The sequence below is a fragment of the Acipenser ruthenus genome, chromosome 4, assembly GCF_902713425.1.
Source record: "Acipenser ruthenus chromosome 4, fAciRut3.2 maternal haplotype, whole genome shotgun sequence".
Lineage (NCBI taxonomy): Eukaryota > Metazoa > Chordata > Actinopteri > Acipenseriformes > Acipenseridae > Acipenser > Acipenser ruthenus.
The window spans coordinates 63,644,501-63,665,515 of record NC_081192.1 but is presented as its reverse complement, the minus strand read 5'-3'; the positions used below and the strand labels follow the sequence as shown (position 1 = coordinate 63,665,515).

At 41.2% G+C, this 21,015-nt stretch overlaps 1 protein-coding gene across 2 annotated transcripts in view; it reads right to left on the bottom strand.

Moving 5' to 3' along the window:
• Nucleotides 1-21,015, bottom strand: part of LOC117400670 (reversion-inducing cysteine-rich protein with Kazal motifs-like) — a 74,753-nt gene that overhangs the window by 8,335 nt on the left and 45,403 nt on the right. The window contains exons 15-20 of one of the 2 annotated variants that reach the window (XM_034000937.3): nt 15,273-15,410; nt 13,579-13,750; nt 12,872-13,067; nt 5,834-6,044; nt 4,326-4,399; nt 2,583-2,738 (exon numbers count right to left, since the gene is read on the bottom strand). In XM_034000937.3, coding sequence (XP_033856828.2) covers nt 2,583-2,738; nt 4,326-4,399; nt 5,834-6,044; nt 12,872-13,067; nt 13,579-13,750; nt 15,273-15,410 — 947 coding nt within the window. The remainder of the gene's footprint in view (nt 1-2,582; nt 2,739-4,325; nt 4,400-5,833; nt 6,045-12,871; nt 13,068-13,578; nt 13,751-15,272; nt 15,411-21,015) is intronic. The other variant, XM_034000938.3, reaches the window with a different exon arrangement.

Below are 21,015 nucleotides of genomic sequence, written 5' to 3'. Positions count from 1 at the left end.
GCAGAGGCGTTTTGAATTTGCTGTAGTGGTGTGACGGCGTAGGAGGGAAGGCCAAGGAGGAGGGAGTTGCAATAATCGAGGCGGGTGAAGATGAGAGCATGAACCAGGAGTTTAGCGGCAGAGAAAGAGATGGAGGGGCGTATTTAGCGGATGTAAATAGGTGGAATCAGCAGGTGCGTGTAGTGGCCGAGGTATGATCAGCAAGGGAAAGGGTAGCGTCAAAGATGACGCCGAGGTTGCGAGCAGAGTTAACCGGAATGAGGGGCAGGGGAGGAAATGAAATGGTGGGGGTGGGAGGGGGAGAAGAAGGGGAGGGGAAGAAAAGGATTTCAGTTTTAGATGGATTGATGAGGAGGTAATGGCGTGACATCCAAGATTGGATAGCAGTCAGGCAAGCAGTTATACAGGTGGAAAGGTCAATGGTGGAAAAGAAAAGAAAATCTAGGGTGTCGTCAGCAAAGAAATGGTGGGGGGAAGTTAAATGAAGAGATTAGAGCTTCAAGAGGTGAGGTGTACAGGGAGAATAACAAGGGTCCGAGGACAGAGCCCTGGGGAACACTAACAGTCAGAGGGGAGGAGGGAGAGGTGAGGCTGTTGAAAGCAACAGCAGAGGTGTGGGAGGATAGGTATGAGTGCAGCCAGCTAAGGGGTGTTCCAGAAATGCAGAGGTTGGAAAGGGTGGAGAGGAGGATGGAATGAGAAGGACGGAAACCAGATTGGAATCGGGGGTAGAGGGAGTTAGCGGATATGTATTGTGATAGGCGTATGTGAACTAGACGCACAAGGAGTTTTGAAAAATATGGAAGGAGAGAGACTGGGCGGTAGTTGGCAGGGCAGGCAGGGTCGAGAGTGTTTTTTTAACAGACGAATGATGGTAGCTGATTTAAAAGTGTCTGGGCAGATACCGGTGGACAGGGAGGAGTTAAAGAGGGAGACTAGATAGGGGAGGATAAGAGGGAGTAAAGAGGGTATGAGGGAAGCAGGGACGGGGTCCAGGGGGGAAGAGGTTGTGGCAGAGGCTAAGTCCGGGTGAAGGGAAGAGAAGTCAGAGATAGAGGGAAGCAGCGAAGAGGAGTTGGAGATCAGGAAACTGGTGTCTATAGTACGGAGATTACGACGGAGGACAGTATGCAAGGGTAGCAGAGTGGAGGGAGAGGGGGAGGGTAGGGAGAGGGTGAGGGAAAGGAGGAGATGATCAGAGGGGGGTCAGGGGGGCAGTTATGGTGGATGATGTTGCCTTACAGCCCTATTGCACTTCACGTGCATTTAAAGTATTTAATAGTATGTGAGCACGGGGTTGCACAAATTGGTTCACGTGCTAGGATTCAAGTGAATAATTGAATCCCGACACAACAGTATATATAGATGCACGTTTTACTCACTCGGGGTTGTGTGTTCGGTGAGTGGAGAACGGGTGCAGAGAGGAGAGAATAACAAAAAAAAAGAATAATTGTTATTTGTTTTGACTCACCGTGTTTGTTTGTCTGTTAGTCCACTGTTCGTTTAGTGTTAATCTGTTTTGTTTGTCTATTTATTTTGGCCTCAAGTGCCATGTGCTAGTTTTTGTTTAAAACCTTTTATTTTGTTCATTATTAAACCCCGCAACAGCGCAATTCACATTTCACTTCGCAGGACTGTGTGTTTCTTCCGGGTCTGAAGTCACCACTACAGCCTGCTTGTCACACTGCACCAATTTTGTTTCTCCTGGTTTGCTGGCTTAATTACTTTGGTGTAGAAGTTCAGCTGTATGCACTATGTCCTGTCCATATGACAATTACAATAGGGTATGAAACGGTAGTGTTTATAAAATCTTTTTTTTTTCAAATATCTTTATAGTTTCTAATCCAAGTTACAAAACATGACTGAAAGTCTTACTCCAGCGGAGCATATTATGCAGTCAATCATTATAATGTAATTTATGCATATTTTAGTTATTTATTGAATTTATTCTTATGCTTTATTTACAGTAATTAAGATTGATTATTGTCCACCTTATTGTATTTTGAGTTATTCTGTCTGTGCTGCTAGTTTAAAAATGACTATCTGAGTTATTGCTTATACTCGATCATGTGTTTCTTTCAAAACCGCACTTAATCCAGGGTGATTTACCAGTTCTGTTAAAAAGGTCCAAAAAATCCAGCTGTGGTTTATCCCACTGGAGTACAGGATGGTCAAATGATCAAATGCATTAAAAAATTGCCTTCAGTCAAGAATCTGACTGGAGGCCATGTGGTCCAGTAGTTAAAGAAAAGGGCTTGTGACCAGGAGGTCGCCGGTTCAAATCCCGGCTCACTCACTGACTCACTGTGCGACCCTGAGCAAGTCACTTAACCTCCTTGTGATCCGTCTTTCTGGTGAGACGTAGTTGTAAGTGACTCTGCAGCTGATGCATAGTTCACACACCCTAGTCTCTGTAAGTTGCTTTGGATAAAGGCATCTGCTAAATAAACAAATAATAACAAATAATAATAACTACATTCCCTTTTGCCCTTAGTATGCATTTTATTCCTGGGGAATTGCATATCTACTATTGATTTTATTTTCTGCTCCCAATCGTCCTTTAAATCTGCTTTTAAACTTACCTGCAGTGATGTAGGTTGCTGGTCAACTGGCACAATGAGTATCACAATTTCAGATTCTATACTTAGGTATCCAAATATATCACACTGAGGCACCGAGATATGTAGACGTAACGTCCGAAGGATGTTGTGTACCGTCACTGGCTGTTTATTGTTTATCTGAGAAAAGAACACAGTGTTCAATAGTGTTTAAACGATACATAACTTCATTAGTTATTTAATATTGTTATTTTAATCAGCTATAATGTTTCAGCTGTCATCATCGTCAGGTGACCAAAAAAATAAAAAATCAACAAAGCATTAGCTTGTGTCTACTGCCCTCTTGTGGCATATTGATGCTAATACCGAGTTAACTAGTAATATTGCACTGCATTCTTTTTTCATCCATTCTTAACAAGTACCACACATGAGTTATCAATAGCAAAACATTTCTTTCAGCACAATTAAATTGCCTTACTACATTTAGAAATCACAAAAAGCAGATTAAACACAGTATAAAATTGTCCAAAATAAATTACTTTTTATGGCTTATGTGTTTGAGCAATATGCTATGGAACGCAGGTAAATTGGACAATGTATTATATATATACAGTGCTACCCCGTTATAATGCAACCTGTTATAGTGCGGAATTGGTTATAGCACAGTAAGGTCATGCCTCCCATTTCCCCCATAATGCAATTTACTCGCAAACGTTGGGTGAACGTTCCAGATACTTTAAGTCTGGGGTCTCCAACCCTGGTCCTGGAGAGCCTCTATCCAGCAGGTTTTATAAGTGTCTTTACATCATTAATGGCTAAAGATCTGGAACACCTGTTAATCTTGACTAATTAAGTCAATAATTGGTTCAATTAAGTAACAGAGATTGGTTGAAATGAAAACCTGAAGCCCCAGTAGCTCTCCAGGACCAGGGTTGGAGACCCCTGCTTTAAGTGATCCTGAGGTGTTATCGTGAATTATGCTTGGATAAATTGTAATAGAAACAAAAAAAAAAAAAGAAAATCTACAACACTGTGATTTTGTTTTATTGTTGTTTTTACATTACCGTATTTAAACGCATTTAAGTTGAAACTGGGACATATAGTACTTATAAAGCTCCTGTGCTTGCACTGTATTTGTTTTCCTAAAAGTAAGAACAAACTGTCTGTTAATGTTACAAAACAAGTACGAAATAATACAAGTGTGTATAAACGTCCTTGGATTCTGTGTTGTTTATTTACAGTTTACAACATTTATTATAAAAAATATACAATTTAAATAAGAGTGGTGTATACTTTAAACTGGTGGACTAACAGTTTCTATTATACTGTATATATTGTAATGACCCAGGATTTATACTGTTGCAGGACTGGTCTACGGACCCTGTTGTTTGTTTGTGTGTGAGTGTGTGTGTGTGTGTGTGTGTTTGTCAGCAGGAAAGTGGTAAGCTTGCCCCAGCTGGAATTTGTGGGTGATGTCCGGGGAGGCGGGGACAGGAAAGCATATAGGGGGGTGCCCACATCAGCGCTGGCAGATCTGAGTGAGACAAGCTGCTGTGAGAGTTCAAGACTGCTTCTTGTTTTTGGTGTGGCCCAGGGAATATCATCATTTCGGGAACAAAAATGCCAATTTTTGTTATAAGGCGAAACATAAATAACACAGTCTTTAAACTATGGACCCTGACAACCACATTATAACTGGGTAGCACTGTATTAAGATGTGATAATTCATGGATGTATTATTTCAGTTTACATAAAGAGTGTGGTTACCTTGGCAAAAACATTGAGCTGATCTTTGTTCCACAGAACTCTCAGCATTCCAGCACACAAAGGACAGCAGGCTCCTAACAGACACAAGGGGGGCCATTAGATTGGATTCTCTAAAATATACAGATACCCAACAACACTCATCCAAGAACAATTTTTTCTTAATGCTAGGAAAAATTATTGGAACAGATATTGTGTTAAAACAACCATTTTCATGTTTGCCAAAAGTATCAAATGCAATTGGTATACATCAATATACCAAAAAGAACAAATAATCATTTATAAAAATACACACAGAGACATGTAAAAAATAGACAGACACCCCTAAGGTGGTCAACATCCTGATACATCCCCCAGGTGTTGACTACAGGGTGTCTCTTCCTGTGTTTCTAATCGGATGATTGTGCACCAGCACACGGAGCATGTTCAGTCATCCAGTGGAAAGAGTGCTGAGGAATTTGTGTTCCTGTGGCCACGTCAATTACCGGATATAAATCAGATTAAAGATGTTTGGTACTAGATAAGCCCCTTTCACATTGGCATGCCCTACCCGGGTCGGAACTTACTCGGGTTGGGACCCGGTGTCATGCGGGTTGGCTATGCGATTTTGATAAAGCAAGGTCGACCTGGGTGACAGAAGCAAATACACAACGCGTGTATCAATGCCCCGGAAGCTGCTTGTTACTGACGCTTCCATCCAAGCTTCTCTGGATTGAACTGTCAGCCCAAATGTTGAGTTAGAGGAAATGTTTCTTCATCCCTGCTGCAATCTGGCTCATGGTGTGTCTCAAATCAACAAAAATATGGCTAAACAGAATAAACAGAAATGTTTCTTGCGGAAGTGAAACCTTCATGCAGAAGTGGCTGTTTGTTATTTCGTCGGCTTACAAACAGCTGTCATGCATGTTGGCTCGCTCGACCTGGGTCAAAATGTGTCTACTCACATCCTGAGGTGGGTCGCTGAAACCCAGGTTAACCCAGGAACGACCCAGGTACATGGTTTCACACTACGCAGGATTGTGACTCGGGTAGCCAGTGTGAATGTCAGCTTTCAGAAACATTCGCCCCAACCCAGCATTGTTCCAGCTCTGAAAGATGTGCTTCTTGAATTGGCGAACAAACCCTAGAAGAATGTTGCCACTCTCATTCAGGGGATGCCATACTGAGTTTATTTAAAAAAACAATTTTTAAGGTATAATACAGTACCAGTCATGGTGCCCTTGCTTCATTTTGGCAGGACAAACATTTGTGTTATGGATTTCCATTTACTTCTAACATGGCTGTACTGTATGTACTGTACATACTGTTTAAAACAGCCTCCCTATAATGTATTACAAGGTAATGTAAATTTGGTGGGGTACAGGGTTTAATTGTAATAGTTTTCTTGCACTTCATATCATTTTAGTTGAGATTTCTGATATAGTTCACATTATCTTTGCGCAGATGACCATCCTGTGGCCATACATTGTCACCTGGGTTTCTCCGATTTGTGTAATAAAAATAAGAATTACCAGGTGGTATTACTGGTATGCATCCACTTGCTGAGAGGGGTGGGCATGTAATGGCGGCACATGCAGTATGAGTGGCTGAGTCAGACACCACTCCCACAGCATGACAATGACCAAGGTAGTCCACAGCAACTCGGTCCGAGTAGGCAGCACATATAGAACTGTAGGTCTCCCCGTTGTGGCCGCAGACAGGCTTCTCTGGCTTACACATGTCCTTAAAATAAGAGCAAATCAACAAAACAGTCAGGGTTCTGTTATTAAATATCAAAAAGTACTTTTCATTCCCTTTAACTTGTACAACATGCAATGCAAAATTTAACAATACAGTATTGTGGCTATGCAAAATAGAAGTATAATTTGTACAATGCTACTGTATAACTGGTTAGCATACTTTTTTGCTTTTATTACCTAGTGGCACCCAGTGGAAGAATCCTGGATTTGTAAATTATTGTTAGGGCATTTCAATGTTTATTTTTTAAAGGGAAAATGTAATCAATTTTTGAACACCTCTAACAAACATTCTACAATAATTTGTGAAAACTGTACAGTTTATGAACAGTAAGTATGCACTGACAAAAAACACAAACTTAAAGAAGTAGCTAATAAGGTAATTATGCTGCTGGAAATAAATCACTATTAAAAACAATCCCACCAGAATAGACTCTTTTTTGTGGGTGTCCCAAGAAACAACAGAACAAAGCTCCAAATTGCAGTGGAGCTTAGAAGAATTAAAAATCATTCTCTAAAATTCACAGTACAGCAAATGAATCAGGCCTCAATTACATTCATGAGCTAATCACATTTCGGGATAGTTATCTGTCAGAGTTAAAAAAACTGCCTGCAGTAACAATCAAGACAAACATGTTTGAGGATCATTTTATTTGTATGAAATCCAGAGGGCCAGTAGAGGGATACCTACAACGTTCAAGTCTCTGTCCACTGTTATGAGAGTGCAGAATGAGGAAGCTCCATTCAGAGATTTGGAAGATTAGAAAGACAATTACAAGAACTGAAAGAAAGACAAAGATATTTAGGCATCTACTGCAGAGGACAGAGATAGAGATAGAAAGAGGCAGAGAGAAATGCAAGAAGAGAAAAACAGAATGGATTAAACAGCAGTAAATGCAAGCTGTAGACCAGAAAGTAACCCCAAGCATGTCTATTAAGGGGTTGAGACTTATGTAATTTTGCTTAGCTGCTGCAACAACATAATGTATGTGTTTGCCAAAAATCTCAATTTTTGGGCCTATGGGAATGAAGGTTTTCGCCTCATGAAGCTACATCTTTTGTTGTACTGAAAAAGCATATGCAATACAACGCTGACTCCAACCCAAGAAAACGTATTGACTTTTAGTTAACATTTTCTTAATATCTGAATCTCACTCAAAGATGTTTAGATGGGCAATAGAAAGATTAATGCATAAATGTTACTGAACAGACTGTAGGGTTTAAAACACTTCTAGCTTCCGGCTTTGTTGTACCTAGTCTTGCAATATCTTTTACAACATAATCGTGATTTTTATTTTTTTGGTATTTTCATTAATATAGTTTTGAGTAGTTATTTTTATTTTACTTTGGTTATTCATCGCCTCTTCCCGTCAAAATGTCTTCTGAATTTCAAACATCACCTGGTTGAATTCAACCTGCTCAAATCAGAAACATTTCATTAGTTCCTGACTCTTCTCATAAAAAGTTCAGCATTTGATTTGTTCATCTGTCCGTCAACTTTGCCAGGATCATACCTGCTCGCTCCGGTCTGTGCTGAAGCAATTTATGAAGTGATTTATGACCAGGGATATGTTAATAAAAATATAAATATTTGTAATTATGTTGAAAAAAAGATAATGCTGGAATACATACAACAAAGCAGGAAGCTAGGGAAAGTAATAAGTTGTGTTTTAAACCCTACATCCTGTTCAGTAACACGTTAAGCCATAGGCCCAGATATTCAAAGCAATGCATAATCCCCTCGCAAAATTTGTGCCTCACAAAAACGAGTGCTTTTGCACAAAAATTGGTATTTTCTAACACGGCACAAAACAGTTGCATGAAGTTGGAAAATAGCAGTTTTTTGCACAAGAGCTACACGTGAATGCGCAGAATTGGAATACTACACGACAATGGACAGTTAACAATACCCTGCCAAGCAGCTATCATAGGTGTACAGTACATACCAATATTCCTCAGACAAGTCTACACTCAAATGTAACCTGCACATGGAATGTAGAATCAAAGCTCAACACACATCGGTAGCATTGGCACCCCTGAAGTTGCATGCCCACCCCCACAAATATATAAATAAGCTACTAAATGGAGAAATGAAACAATGGACCACAGTATAGTGTAGGCTATTCAACATATAAAACTTAAATAAAAAATATATTGTGGCGACTTGCTAACTGGATAAGTGTCAACATGAAGGAGACAGACAAAATACCTCTGTAGCATCAAACTCCACTCTTCATTTTACAGAAATGCGCCTGCTAGCCAGTGTTTTAAGTAGCTCCGACCCATGCTCCTTACACTATACATAAACATATTTACAGAAGTGTGGACTGTAAAACAAACCCACAGTGCTGAAAACACTACTCTATTCGGAAGCCCCGAAGACGGGAATCTCAGCATGGAGCCGGCCAAGAACGCTGCCTGTGGATGCAGTCTGTACATGTGTATCCCTTACTCATACTCCTGCTGAAAGCCCCTTCCAACTGCCCCCCACTCACCACGCACCCTGCTCCTACCACACCTGTATGGCATAGTCAATAGCATGGAATGCAGATCGTGGGTGTCAAAGTATGCTTCTGATATCAATGAGAAATAAATAACAATATTAAAAAAAAAAAGTTAGCTAGGTCCTTTTACCTGAGTGTGGAATTACCGGGTGAGTGGCATGAAAAGGAAAGGGAGCCTTTGGAGAATGCAACTACAGGGATATTTTACAGATTGAGCCCTTGGGCACTGCGGCCTTTTGCCAATGTTGCTGAGGATAGGGCACTTAGCAAACACATGTAATGGAAACATTCTGCGCATTGCAAGCCTGTCACGCTTCTTGCAAAACTTAGCCATTTTCATTCAAATTTGGCCTTCGGAGCAATTCAAATAACATTGTGCTTAAGCATATGAAATTTGCGCACATGCATACATTTGCATCTAATGTTTATCATTATCACAGGCATTAGCATGGCTAATAAGCTAAATATACAGATATACAGATTCTACAGAATTCAAACAGATGCATCTGCTGTGCTGTTTGCTGGGAAGTGAGTTTATGATTTCTCTACTTCTGTCTCCATAATTGACAGGTGAATATCAGTACACAAATACATGTACATGTTACCTATTGTAATTCATTAAAATTTTCTTGTTTTCTGTTACAGTACCATCCTTTTTTTTTTTTTCCTTTCTCAGTATTAGCCGTGATCCCGCTTATCAAACCACTATTGATCCGTGTCTGGACTGATTTTTGTAAGAACTGTAAGTCACGCTGGATAAGGGCGTCTGTTATAAGAAAATACATACATACACATAAAACTTGCTTGACAAACCTGGGGGACAATTAATTCAACTTAAATGAAGCGGGCTGAACGGGCAGTGGAATAAGAAAGGAGCACCTTTCGTACATTTTACATTCAAAACGCCGACAAAATGTACCAATTCAGTAATCAGTAGCCTAGCTTACCACTGTATAAGCAGTGTCTTTGATATTGAAATCTATGTGAATGCAAGGTAAGGAGGTGCAAACTGTTGCTTGATCGATCTAGGGTTGATATACTGCTGTATGTGTCTATTAAAGTAAAGCATTCCTGCATTATACAGGTAGTTGTTTAGTATCTGCCGGCTCGGTCTATGTTACAGACCGACGGTATGCACTATGATACCGTGCTGTACTCTTGATTTTGTTTTGGGAGTTATTCTTTCAGTCTGAAAGAACGATCATGATTGCAGCTTCCCTGTTTATTTTTTAAACATGTATTTTAAACTAGTGATGCTGCTCTCACAATCATTATTTTGAATATAATCATTATATAGATGTGGACGGAGTCTTGTATGATCGCTGGGTGTTTTCCATTGTTGTAGTACCTCAGAAAGCACCTGCATTTCACTTCAGTGATTGGGTGAGTGAGTGCTGAATTGATGTTTGCGGAGTTAAGGCTTGCTTTTTAAAAGTGTTATTTTGTGCCTCGCAAAACTGGTTTTGTGCTTGGCGCATAGTTTAGAACATGGCAGGATCTCGTAAATTGTCGTCCACTCCTGTCAAATTGTGCTATGCATACATTATATTTGTGCACAGTGCAAAACGGATTGCGTGCCATTTGCGACGTGCATAACCCTCTGTGCGGTGTGCAAACCCAAATATCTGGGCCATAGTGTATATTTAGCAATATAAGAACTGAAATTGTTTAAAAATCACATTTGCTTAAACTTCTTTGACAAGACGGTTTTAGTCATTCAAATGGGTTCAAATCTGGTTTCTGGTGTAACAGCTGCTTGCTCCTACATGCTTCAGGGATGGTCTCTTTATGAACAGTTCTGCTTCAATGACTCCACTTTGCCTGAGGTGACTGTGAGACTGAATTGTGTGGGGGTTCATTTCATGGCTGACCCCCACTTTGTGTTTGTATTGAGAGTCTGATTTTCAGAGATGCAGTCCTGGAAATACTTTTCCTCTTTGTTAAACAGGCATGAGCAAGCAAAACAGTTTTTCTATTATAATGTAGGTGCTCGTTTAAAGGTGTCCCACGGTTTTATACTGATATCTTTATATATTTAAGAAGGTTTGTAGTTCATTAGTCTATGTTAAAAAAATAAGGTACATTTGTGTTTCCTTTAAAATATTAACATTATAATAGTGCTTGAAGATGTCATTTATAAGCCTGTTCAAGCCTATACAGTTTTTCTTTCTGAAACACACATCATAGGAATCCCAGACAGCCATGTACAACCTAGTTATTGCAATAGCTCTCTAAATAAAAGTGCTTTCATGAAGAGCTGTGTCAGCTGGTAACTGCTTTGTAATTTCAGACTTTCTTACTCTTTATTAGTTATACATACTAATACAATTTTTGTTTATCAGTTTAAAATTAATTATGAATTTGTAGTTAAATATTGCATTTGAAGAATAAATTAAATCAGTTTTTTATAGGGGTTGATAATCTATAAATCTAAAACACGGTACTCCGAAGAAAAGTGGGCAAGAGTAAAACTTTATCTAACCTGAAAGTGTAGACAAAACAAAAGAGAACGTTAGGTTATTAACAACCCTGGTTCCCTGAAATAGAAAGGTAGCAATTACCTAATGGGTATTTATCCTAAAGACCCTGATAACCTGAATAAAATATATCAAAGCTACATGTCAGAGCCTGTAATGCAGTCGTGCCCGCCCCCAAGGGCATAACTGGACTGCAGACACAGACATCATCATCATTTTTCCTTCAAGACAGCTGCAATCATGGACGCAGTGACCTTGAAGGTTAATGGTTACATTTCTATGGCGAGCGGTGGAAAGGCATACAGCAGCTGCCTCGGCCACTGGTGTGCCAAGGCATCTATTGCCAGCGGGTCCCGGCTCCTGTTATAGAGAACCACTTTGCCTGAGGTGACTGTGAGACTCAATTTTGTGGGGTTCATTTCATGGCTGACCCCCACTTTGTGTTTGATATGGAGACCATGCCACAGTGGGTTCCATACCCCTTGCGCTCCCCTGCCATTCCACACCCACCCCAGTGTGGTGATGACCTCCCTTCTGGTGACTCTGCCCAGTGCTATGCCTAAGCGCAGGTGAGCAGGCTGTGTCCACCAGGAAAGCTCCTTCAGACAGTGACGAGACACTGTCACCAGGCGGCCACGTCTGGGAAGTTGCTGCCATCAAGCCCAGAAGCCTCTGGAATGTCACTACTGTGAGCTTTTTGTTGAGATGAAAAAGTTTCAGACAAGCAGCTATTCTTTGCACCCTGTCGTCCGACAGAGTGGACAGCATGGACCTGGAGTCTGTGCCCTGCTGGGAAACAGCTGCCCCGAGCTTATCCAGTTGTTCAGAGTCCACTAATTTATGGGACCGGTGACTCTTTCTCTTCCTCTTCCCCTAGAAGCAGGAGGAGGGGAGGTAGAGGCTAGCGTACGCTTAGAGAAGAACATGCAGAACTGACAGAAACTGTAGTCTGCAAGTGCCCCTTTGGCATGCTCCGGTCTCAAACAGGAAGAGGATGGTAACCTCGTTTGATGTACAGTGTACCGGCGGGAACGGGAGCAGGTCTGGACTTACAGTTACCACGGCAACGATCTATAGGGACACCCACCTATATCAGAAAACTGAGGAAAGCCTACTGTTATAGCCCTAACAGTCTTCACAATAATTCTGCAAGCACAACTAATGTGGGAATGAGACACCATGGGAGAAACTACAAGCAGTTTAGCGCATCTCGTTCAAACGCAGGACAGCTGAGCCCAGCAGCTGCGTTTGTATTTCTGTGAAAAAACAGAAAAACACACAGAGAGAAACAAATGTTCTCACACAAAACAGTAACAACTCGCTTACCGTTAATTTTATATAATTTTTGTAACAAAAAACCAAATTTATTTTTTAAACTTCAAACAAAGCTAGAAGCCTGAGAGAGAACACAAGTAGCTGACTTAAGGTTGTTCGATCCAGGGGAAGGGGCGGCTTCTTGCGGGACACAAGACCACTGGGGGACTAACTTAAACCATGGCTGAGTGCACAATACAGTAATTACTATGAGCACATAACAATAAATCACATTAATTAGAGTAATTACAAATAAGTAGATATAAGTAACTTGATACTTTGCTGTTCGTAGTCTCTCTCGGCTCTGATGTGAAGCTTTGCTATATTGTATTCAGGCTAAATACCCATTAGGTAATGGTTACATTTTGTACTTGATAGGGAATAAAGCTCATAATCAATTTTGTCATAAGAGCTGAAGAAATTATTTTAAAAAAGATTAATAATCATACAGTACTATTTTTACATGATCCATTTGTAATATTTATTATACTTATACAATACAATGCAGCTATCCCTACCTGGCACTGTCCATTGTATGCAAGCCATTTCCCTCTTTGGTAAAGCTCACAGAGATTGGGGTGCTCAACATTGTCAGTGTCACAGACAGGATCCTCTGCAACCTTTTCACAGTTTGTAGGCTTGGGTACACATTCATACTGGTTGCATGTATAATCATCAATACTTGTAAGGCAAACTTTCTGTTTTGGTAAACATCTGAAAACCAATAGAAAAGGTGTCATTGATGCATTTATTTGTACATGGGAATGGGGAAGTTAAATTTAGTTTTAATAGTAAGCAGCTATTCCTTTTGGCCTGTTTAGATATTTCTATCCAAAAGGAACAGGAAAGGCAGAAACATTTCCTCTCTGGTGTATTCAAATTGACTAAAACCAAATCATGCAGCATTTTAAAACTGAAAATAATGGCTTTGCTTTATTCAATGTATTTGTTTTTGAGGCAGAATTTACAAATAATATAATAAAACATCATCGTCTGCTCAACTGATCTAAATACGGCCATCATTTAGTCTCTTTAGTATAAGTCTGTAAAAATATGTAAGTGGCCATAATGATTGAAATGGCAGTATTCAGATCCTTCCCTGTTTAGATCAACTGAATGTTACAGTTGGAACATCCATCGCCTATTAAACCATGGAAGTACAAGAAAGCTCACCCTGATACAACTGGGAAAGGATCATTAATGAATAGATCAGCATACTTGTTACCTTTGACCTTTTGGACAATTATTAGGGGAGCAGGGATCCTTTGACAGACAGGATCCAAATTCAAACTGATTGTCTTGGAGTCCAACGCAGCGAGCAATGCAGGCACTTGGGTAAGTGCGGCCATTCTGTGCACACACTGGCACAAACTGGTCAGCACAGTTACACGGCAGACCTAAAATAAAAAAAAAAAGCTAATTAAAATCATGTGGTTTAGCTTACCGGCAGTACAGGAAGGAAACAATTCATCTTTCTGTACTGGTCAAAATGTATTTAGTTGAGTGATTGAAGTTGTGTATTAACAATTTGAATACCTGCCTCCAAAACCTTATTTTAGAAGGATTTTTTCTTTTGAATTATACACTTATGAATTAAATAAAGTATTGGTTACCATCTTTTCTGACATTCTGTTTTCTTCAGAAAGCAATGCATCTTGTTAAAAATACATTTGATACAATTATAGCAAGTTATACCTTGTAGTTGACTTCCTTTAAAATATTTTAATAATGGCAAATCAACATGTTTCTGACATACACACATCAAAATTCTGTTTTAAAGCTGGTGTCCACATTTTTTTAAATTCTTTTTACACTAAGATATTCCCTTTGTGACCCTACTATATTCCTGCATAGTTTAGCCATTCAACAGTTTTAGCAATTGGCACACACACACTTCCTACACCCCTGAATCCTGCTTGCAACTACTATGGCAGGGGTGTCAAATTCCAGTCCTCGAGGGCAGCAGGGTCAATGTTCAATTTGTCCAATTAATCAAATAAATAGACCAATTAATTAAGAGGAGAAATGCATCCAATAAAGTTACTGTGACAGAGCATAGGCTCTGCACATGGGTGTTTTGTGGCTGGTGGCCATCTTGGTGAAGGAGCAGCCTGGAACCAAGATGGCAACCATTTGCACAGGTACATGGTTGTTGATTGTTTGATTGTTGTTTAATTGTTTGATTGTGTGTGATTGGTAGAGTGTGGAATGTGGTCAGGTGGTGATATTGTATATCACCACCTGGCCACATGGTATAAAAGAGAACAATTAATGTTTGTTTGGGAGAGAGAGTCTGAGAGAGTGGAGAGTGGAGAGTGGAGAGTGGTAAAAAAGAGAAAAAGAAAGAAAAAGTGAAAGAAAGCAAAATAGAGCACCAGATAGCCGAAGCTTGAGTGTTTTGGGTTTGTTTATTTTGAGGAGTTTCTGTTTGTAGTTATTTTGTTGAAACATTTATTTTGTTCCTCTGTTGTGTTTGATTAAAAGTTATTGAAAAGCAGTTAACTTGCAGTTCCGTGTCTGGGTCTACTATTTGAAAGGGTGCAGACCAGCCTTGCCCGGGACGCTATACCATAGTTACCAAACCAGAAAAAAAAAAACTATTAAGATTTTTTTAACTCGGATGTTGTTTCTTTTTTCGTTTTGGCATTTCGTTTTTGGTGTTTTTGTTCAGAAAAAAAATTGTGCTAATGACAATTTGGAGTAAATAGCTTTGAGAATCTACCCCTATAACTCTATATGAGCAAAACAGGCATTTACTTGCTACTAGCAGTGAAAGATCCATTTTACCTTTTAGAGCTAAAATGGGATCATATTTTGAAGCAATCTTCTTAAACATGTAAAGAATATTAGAAAACAGTACACCTTTAAAATTAACAGAACACTAAAAGCCAAACTAAAAACAAACACGGAATTCTATACCTGTAAACATCCGCCTGTCTTCATCAGAGCTGTGTTCATTCAGGCACTGTCGGCTTGAGCAGATTAGTTTGCCCGCGAAACACGAGCAGACATTACAGTCGACTTGAAAGGACATCCCATGACCTGAAGCATCAAATCCTTGATTAATAGGATGGCCATGTCAAGACAAAACACAATTTCATATCAATCAACTACAGTTGTGACTGCTGTAAAAGAAATTACTACAAATACAGTGCATCATTTCCAGACTAGGCAGTGCTTACTAGGTGGGATTATTTTCAGATTGTTTTCTATCCACATTTTTTTTTTTTAAATCCAGACTTCTTGGCACGTGTTTCTGGCAATTCCCAAGCAGCTTACAATTACCAATAGCTGTCTCGGCACTTCTATGATTCATTGCCTAGCTAAGGCATGCAGTATATTCACAAGTGATAGTTGAGATGCCAGTAACATTATTATTATCATAACCCTGGTTCCCTGAAATAAAAATGTAACCATTACCGAAAGAGTATTTATCTCCTCAAGACCCGAATCATGAAAATTGTATACCAAAGCTGCTCTATGCCCTGCCACCAAAAGCACAAAATGACTGCACTCACAGATCTCAGTGTTATTTTTCCTTCAAGCCTGCTGCAATCATGGACACACAACCTTGAAGGTTAATGGTGTGGGGCTAATTACATTAGTTTGTTTAATAATTAATTTAAACAATTAATTAATTAGAATTACAACAGTTCAAATGAATGTGCGTTAATCAACTTGAATGAATACTACATGACCATTACCATATTAGATCACCGACTAAACACAGTCTATTAGTTATCTGTTAAATAATCTGAATATTCATTCACGTTAATTAAGACCTCATCATAATCATTTTATTTAATGACGTGTATAAGATTGAGGAATTACAATGAACACACAAAACACCCTCAACCACAACAAGGTAGGTTAAAATATCGTAGCAGTGTATTAGATAATAATACTAATGGTACAGAAAGGAAAAACTTAGAAAATCATTGTGAGGTAACAGTTTACATTCACACCAATGCAGCACAATTAAACATTTATCCCTTGAATGTATATGCTTTTATATATGTTGTTTCTCAATAATGCATTTAACTACAGTACAAGTGGAATCATATTGCTTTCCTAACATCCAGTATAGGTTCCACATTTCATTCTAACACAATTGTTGTAATTACAATTAATTACTCTAGTTCCACAAAGGAAAGGTAATGAAATTAAACTCAACGGTTCCCTGAAGACCCAAAAGTCTGCAGAATAAATCTTCCGTTGTAGTTACATTTTCACTTTGTTACAACATATCTTCAAAACCACTGCCTGTGTGTTTTCTTCTTTCCTTGAATGCTTCGCCTCAAAGATACAGTCTCGTTATGCTGTGGTTACGACTGGAAACAGAAGTTTGTATCCTTTTTCCTATCAGCAGGAGTCCTGAACCCGGAGCTTTCTTTGACGTTTGTTTATTGCAGGGGACAGAATCTTCTTGCAGTCAAGAGTCATGGTTCCATGTTAGTCAAGAGTCTAACATGGAACCATGTTAGACTCAGAAACCAATTTGGCAACCAAATCGGAAACCAATTCAAAGTTCTGGCTGCAAGCTGCTAGTTCTTATAGGACTTTCACATAAAGACCAATACATTGCCCCTACAACTGTCTTCCATTGTTTTGGACAATGGGTTGCCTCACCCTGCATGGGATGAATACATTATCTAATTATGACTTCCTTCGGCTGTCTCCAGCTTTCGTTTCCTCCATAAATCTTGATCGGATGCTCCAATCTATTTATGATCCTGTAGAGCCCCTTTGTGTCGGGTTCAGTTAAAGTCCACAGGTCAAAGGCTCACTCCCCCCTCCTTTGTGCTGGGTGTTTGGAAGTTGATCTAGTCAATAGTTCACATGCTGCCACTGCATAATGTGTGCTCAAAAATGAATCCAAGAGATTAGTTCAGATATATCAAAAAATAGTTATTAATTCCAGGCAAGTGTGCCTACAATGACTACATTTCTATTTCAGGGAACCAGGGTTATGATAATAACCTAATGTTCCCTTTCAAGTATGAAATGTAACCATTACCAAATGGGTGAGTGTACCAAAGCCGTCGCAAGGGCAAGATGGCGGAACAACCAGAATAATACAAGGCTGACTCATGCGTTATTATTCGGAAACCCAGTAACAAGTAGCTAGGGTGAAAAAACTGAGGGAGAGTTTCAACTCTATGCCTGTGTTTTAAGGGTTGACTGGGAAGCCGCCCTTAACACTCTAGTTCCAAAACCAGGATTTTAAGGATCCACGACATTCAGTTTGTAGATCCTAGTGAAGGTATTGGGAGTAGCCCACACCGCTGCATTGCATATGTCCTTGACAGACGCACCCTGGAATAAAGCCCACGAAGTTGCCATGTCCATCGTGGAATAGGCAGTGAGCTTTTCTGGAGGGGACAAGTTGGCCAGCTCATAGGCAGTCCTGACCATGTCTGCTATCCACTTTGACAATCGCTGTTTAGACAGTGCTTGACCATGGCACTTCGCCCCATAGCAGACAAAAAATTGCTTGGACTGCCTCCAACTTTTCATGCTGTGAACATAGTATGCCAGGACCCAAACTGAGCACAGCATATGGAGCTGTTACTTTCTGTCAGACTGGAAAGGAGGTGGATTGGAAAGCCCCCAATTCCACAGACTGTTGACATGGAACACTGAGATAGTGTTCGGAAAAAAGGCAGGATTGGTACGGAGCGTGACCTTTGTCCTGGCCTTAAGCAGGCTTTCGCTATAGAGAATGCCTGCATCTCACTCACCCGCTTTGCGGAGGTGAATGTGGAGGGGGATTTCCCTCATCAAATAGGTCCTGCAAAAACTGCAGTATTACTGCCATGGCATCGAACCCACGAGGCAGACAACACGTCTGAAAGAAGCCCCACTTGTACCCGTACTGGGACGTACCAACGCTGCTCTGGCATTTTGTAGGGTGTCAGCAATTCGGGGGCAGACCCAGAGCTATCGGCTCGATGAGTCGAGATGCCATAAGGCCTGATTGAGTCGGTCGCGGCACGCTGGCAGTCTCCACGGCTGGCCGCTCAGGAGCTGTATCAGGGTTGAAAAACTCCTGGGCCAAAATGGGGCTACAAGGGGCACCTTGGCCCGGTCCTCCCTGATTTTCTCCAGATGCAGCAGGTGCAGGGCGAGCGATGGGAAGGCGTATAACAGATGCCTCAGCCACAGGTGTGCCAAGGCATCTATTCCCAGTGGGTCTCCGCCTCCTATTATGAACCTCTCCCAAATGAGGCTTACCACCTCAGGGTGAAGCCTCCACTCTGAGCTGCTGGGCTCCCCTTGAGAGGAGGTCCACTGCCCAGTTTGTCACCAGGGCAGATGCACTGTGGGACCACATGTATGCCCTGGAGTGATCAGGGTGTCCAACAGCAGTGCTTTGTCCCGGTCAGCCAGACATGCTTGGGAAAGCCAAAGCTGGCTGCATGCATCTACCAGCGCAGCAAGGTTTCTACCTTCAGTCTGTCTCCAGCGCATGGAGCAGGTTTTTGTTAACCAGGCGCAGCTCATCCAGCTGTTGTGGTGAGGGCCTGTGGTTCTCAGAGAGGGACCGCAGCAAATGCAACTGGTAGGCTACCTGGATGCTATCATAGTTCCATAGCCGTCCGGTGAACGCTCCGGCTGAATAGCCTCTTTTGAAGATCACCTCATAAACCAAGCACAGCTAGTTAGGGCTTGCAATGTCTTTGGATAGGAGCCTCAAATTAGGCGCCTGAACCAAGGCCCAGCTTTTCCGCATCATGCATTATATATAAGGTGTCCATCGACCGGGAAGCAGCAGGAGCTGTTGCCGAATGGTCCCAGGAAGACTGGATTTCATAGAGAAAATCTGGGTGAACTGGCTGGGATATGGGAGAGGCGGTAGGCTCCTCGTCAAAAATGTACTGCCTTGTTTCCCCTGCTGTAGGCCAGGGCACTTGCACGATTGCTTAACTACAGGGGATGTGCCGTCTGAGTCCAGTTCCTGTTCGCCCACCTCTTCAGATGGACAGTATGTCCTCCTGTGGCCAATCTGCGCTTGCAGCCCCAGGCGGGGCAGGTGGCACAGAATGTTCCTGCAGTAATTCAGCAAGAACAGTTCCTTGGTGAGAAACAGCTGTCCAGATCTTTTCCATCTTTTCCTGGAATGGTGACTCTTCTTCCTATTCCGCAGGGGAGGGGAAGGAGAGGCAGAGCTTAAGGAGGATGAGGAAGACCGTGCAGATGGTTTCTTGCCTGGGCTACTTTCCCGGGTGCGTCGTCCACTCTCCCTTGGCGCAAAAGAGAGGGTGATGGGGAAGAGCGCTGAGCAGGAGTAAGGGACGCAAAATGCTCCTTAGAGCTGCGGGATAACCTTTTCTCAAGCGTGCGCTTGGAGAAAGGGGCACAATACTTGCAGAAGCTGTGAATAGCCACTGCCTCCTTAGCATGCTCTGGCCCCAGGCAGAAAGAGAACCTGCCGTGCTTGTCCTCAATAAACAAACAGACTGGCCTTGCATGTCTCACAGAGATAAAACCCGGGCATGATGCAAGGCGCAAGCAATGCAGTGTACAGTGTACAGTTGTAAAGTTGTTGCCTCAATCTGCTTATAGATATCGACCGGGCGGGTCAAGACCCGAGCGGGACCGGTTTGGTACCAGACCAGTGATCTTGATACTGGTCGGTAGCGGGCTGGAACCGGGTCAGTAGCTGTACAGTTTCGGGTCTGTTCCATACCAGTTTGGTGTATTTAACACCAGGTCAGTACTTTTTGATACAGTATCTGAACTGAAGAAATGCTGCGCTGGCACTTTATAACACAGACATCTTATTCAGCATTTGTTTTATAACAAAATAAATATTAGGCCTATTACGTGGTTATCTTTCCTAATGTATTTACTTTTTTGCTGCGAGAGGAGCTGCAGTCTTCAGCTTCGCTTCAGCCCCACTCCGGCAGCCAAACCTGGGGCAAGCCCATTCCCTCTTCCCCTCGTCCGACCCGCTCTCCTTCTCGCATTTGGTTTGCTTGTCTGTGCCTTCAAACTGAACTCCTGCATTTTTGCTTCACTATATGTGCATTATAGAGAGGGAGTTATTTTATTTTGTATTTTAGTCAGATGTGTCCCGCAGTGCCACCCACCCCCTCCCCCGTATATAACGCTCTTCGGTTATAACGCTCATATTGTCTGTCCCCCGAGCCCCCCGTTATAGAGAGGGAGCACTGTATATACAGATAGAAGCAACAATGTACTTATCTGAACAAGACTCTCCGATCAGGTCAGTCTTGAAAGGAAAAACGGCACTGAGATCTGAAAGTGCAGCCCTTTTGTGCCCTTGGGGGCGGGGCCATGACTGTGTCACAGGCTCAAACAGCAGCTTTGGTATACAGTTTTCAGGATTCGGGTCTTTAGGAGGTAAATACCCATTCTTTAATGGTTACATTTCGTACTTAAAGGGAACCAACAAAGTACAAGAAGCTTGATAACATACATACTCAAGCTGTGCGCATTACATTTAAATATAATGTGTAATTCAAATTTTTTCAACGCATAAAAAACCCAGTACGCAGACCACTGGCTATAGTAAAATAATGTTTTATCGTCTTATTCTTAGTTCAACTAAATTTAATAATCATCATCTGTATCAACATTGGAATCTTACTTGTGTAATGTCCTGTGAACTGTAGATATAAATTCAGTAACATACATC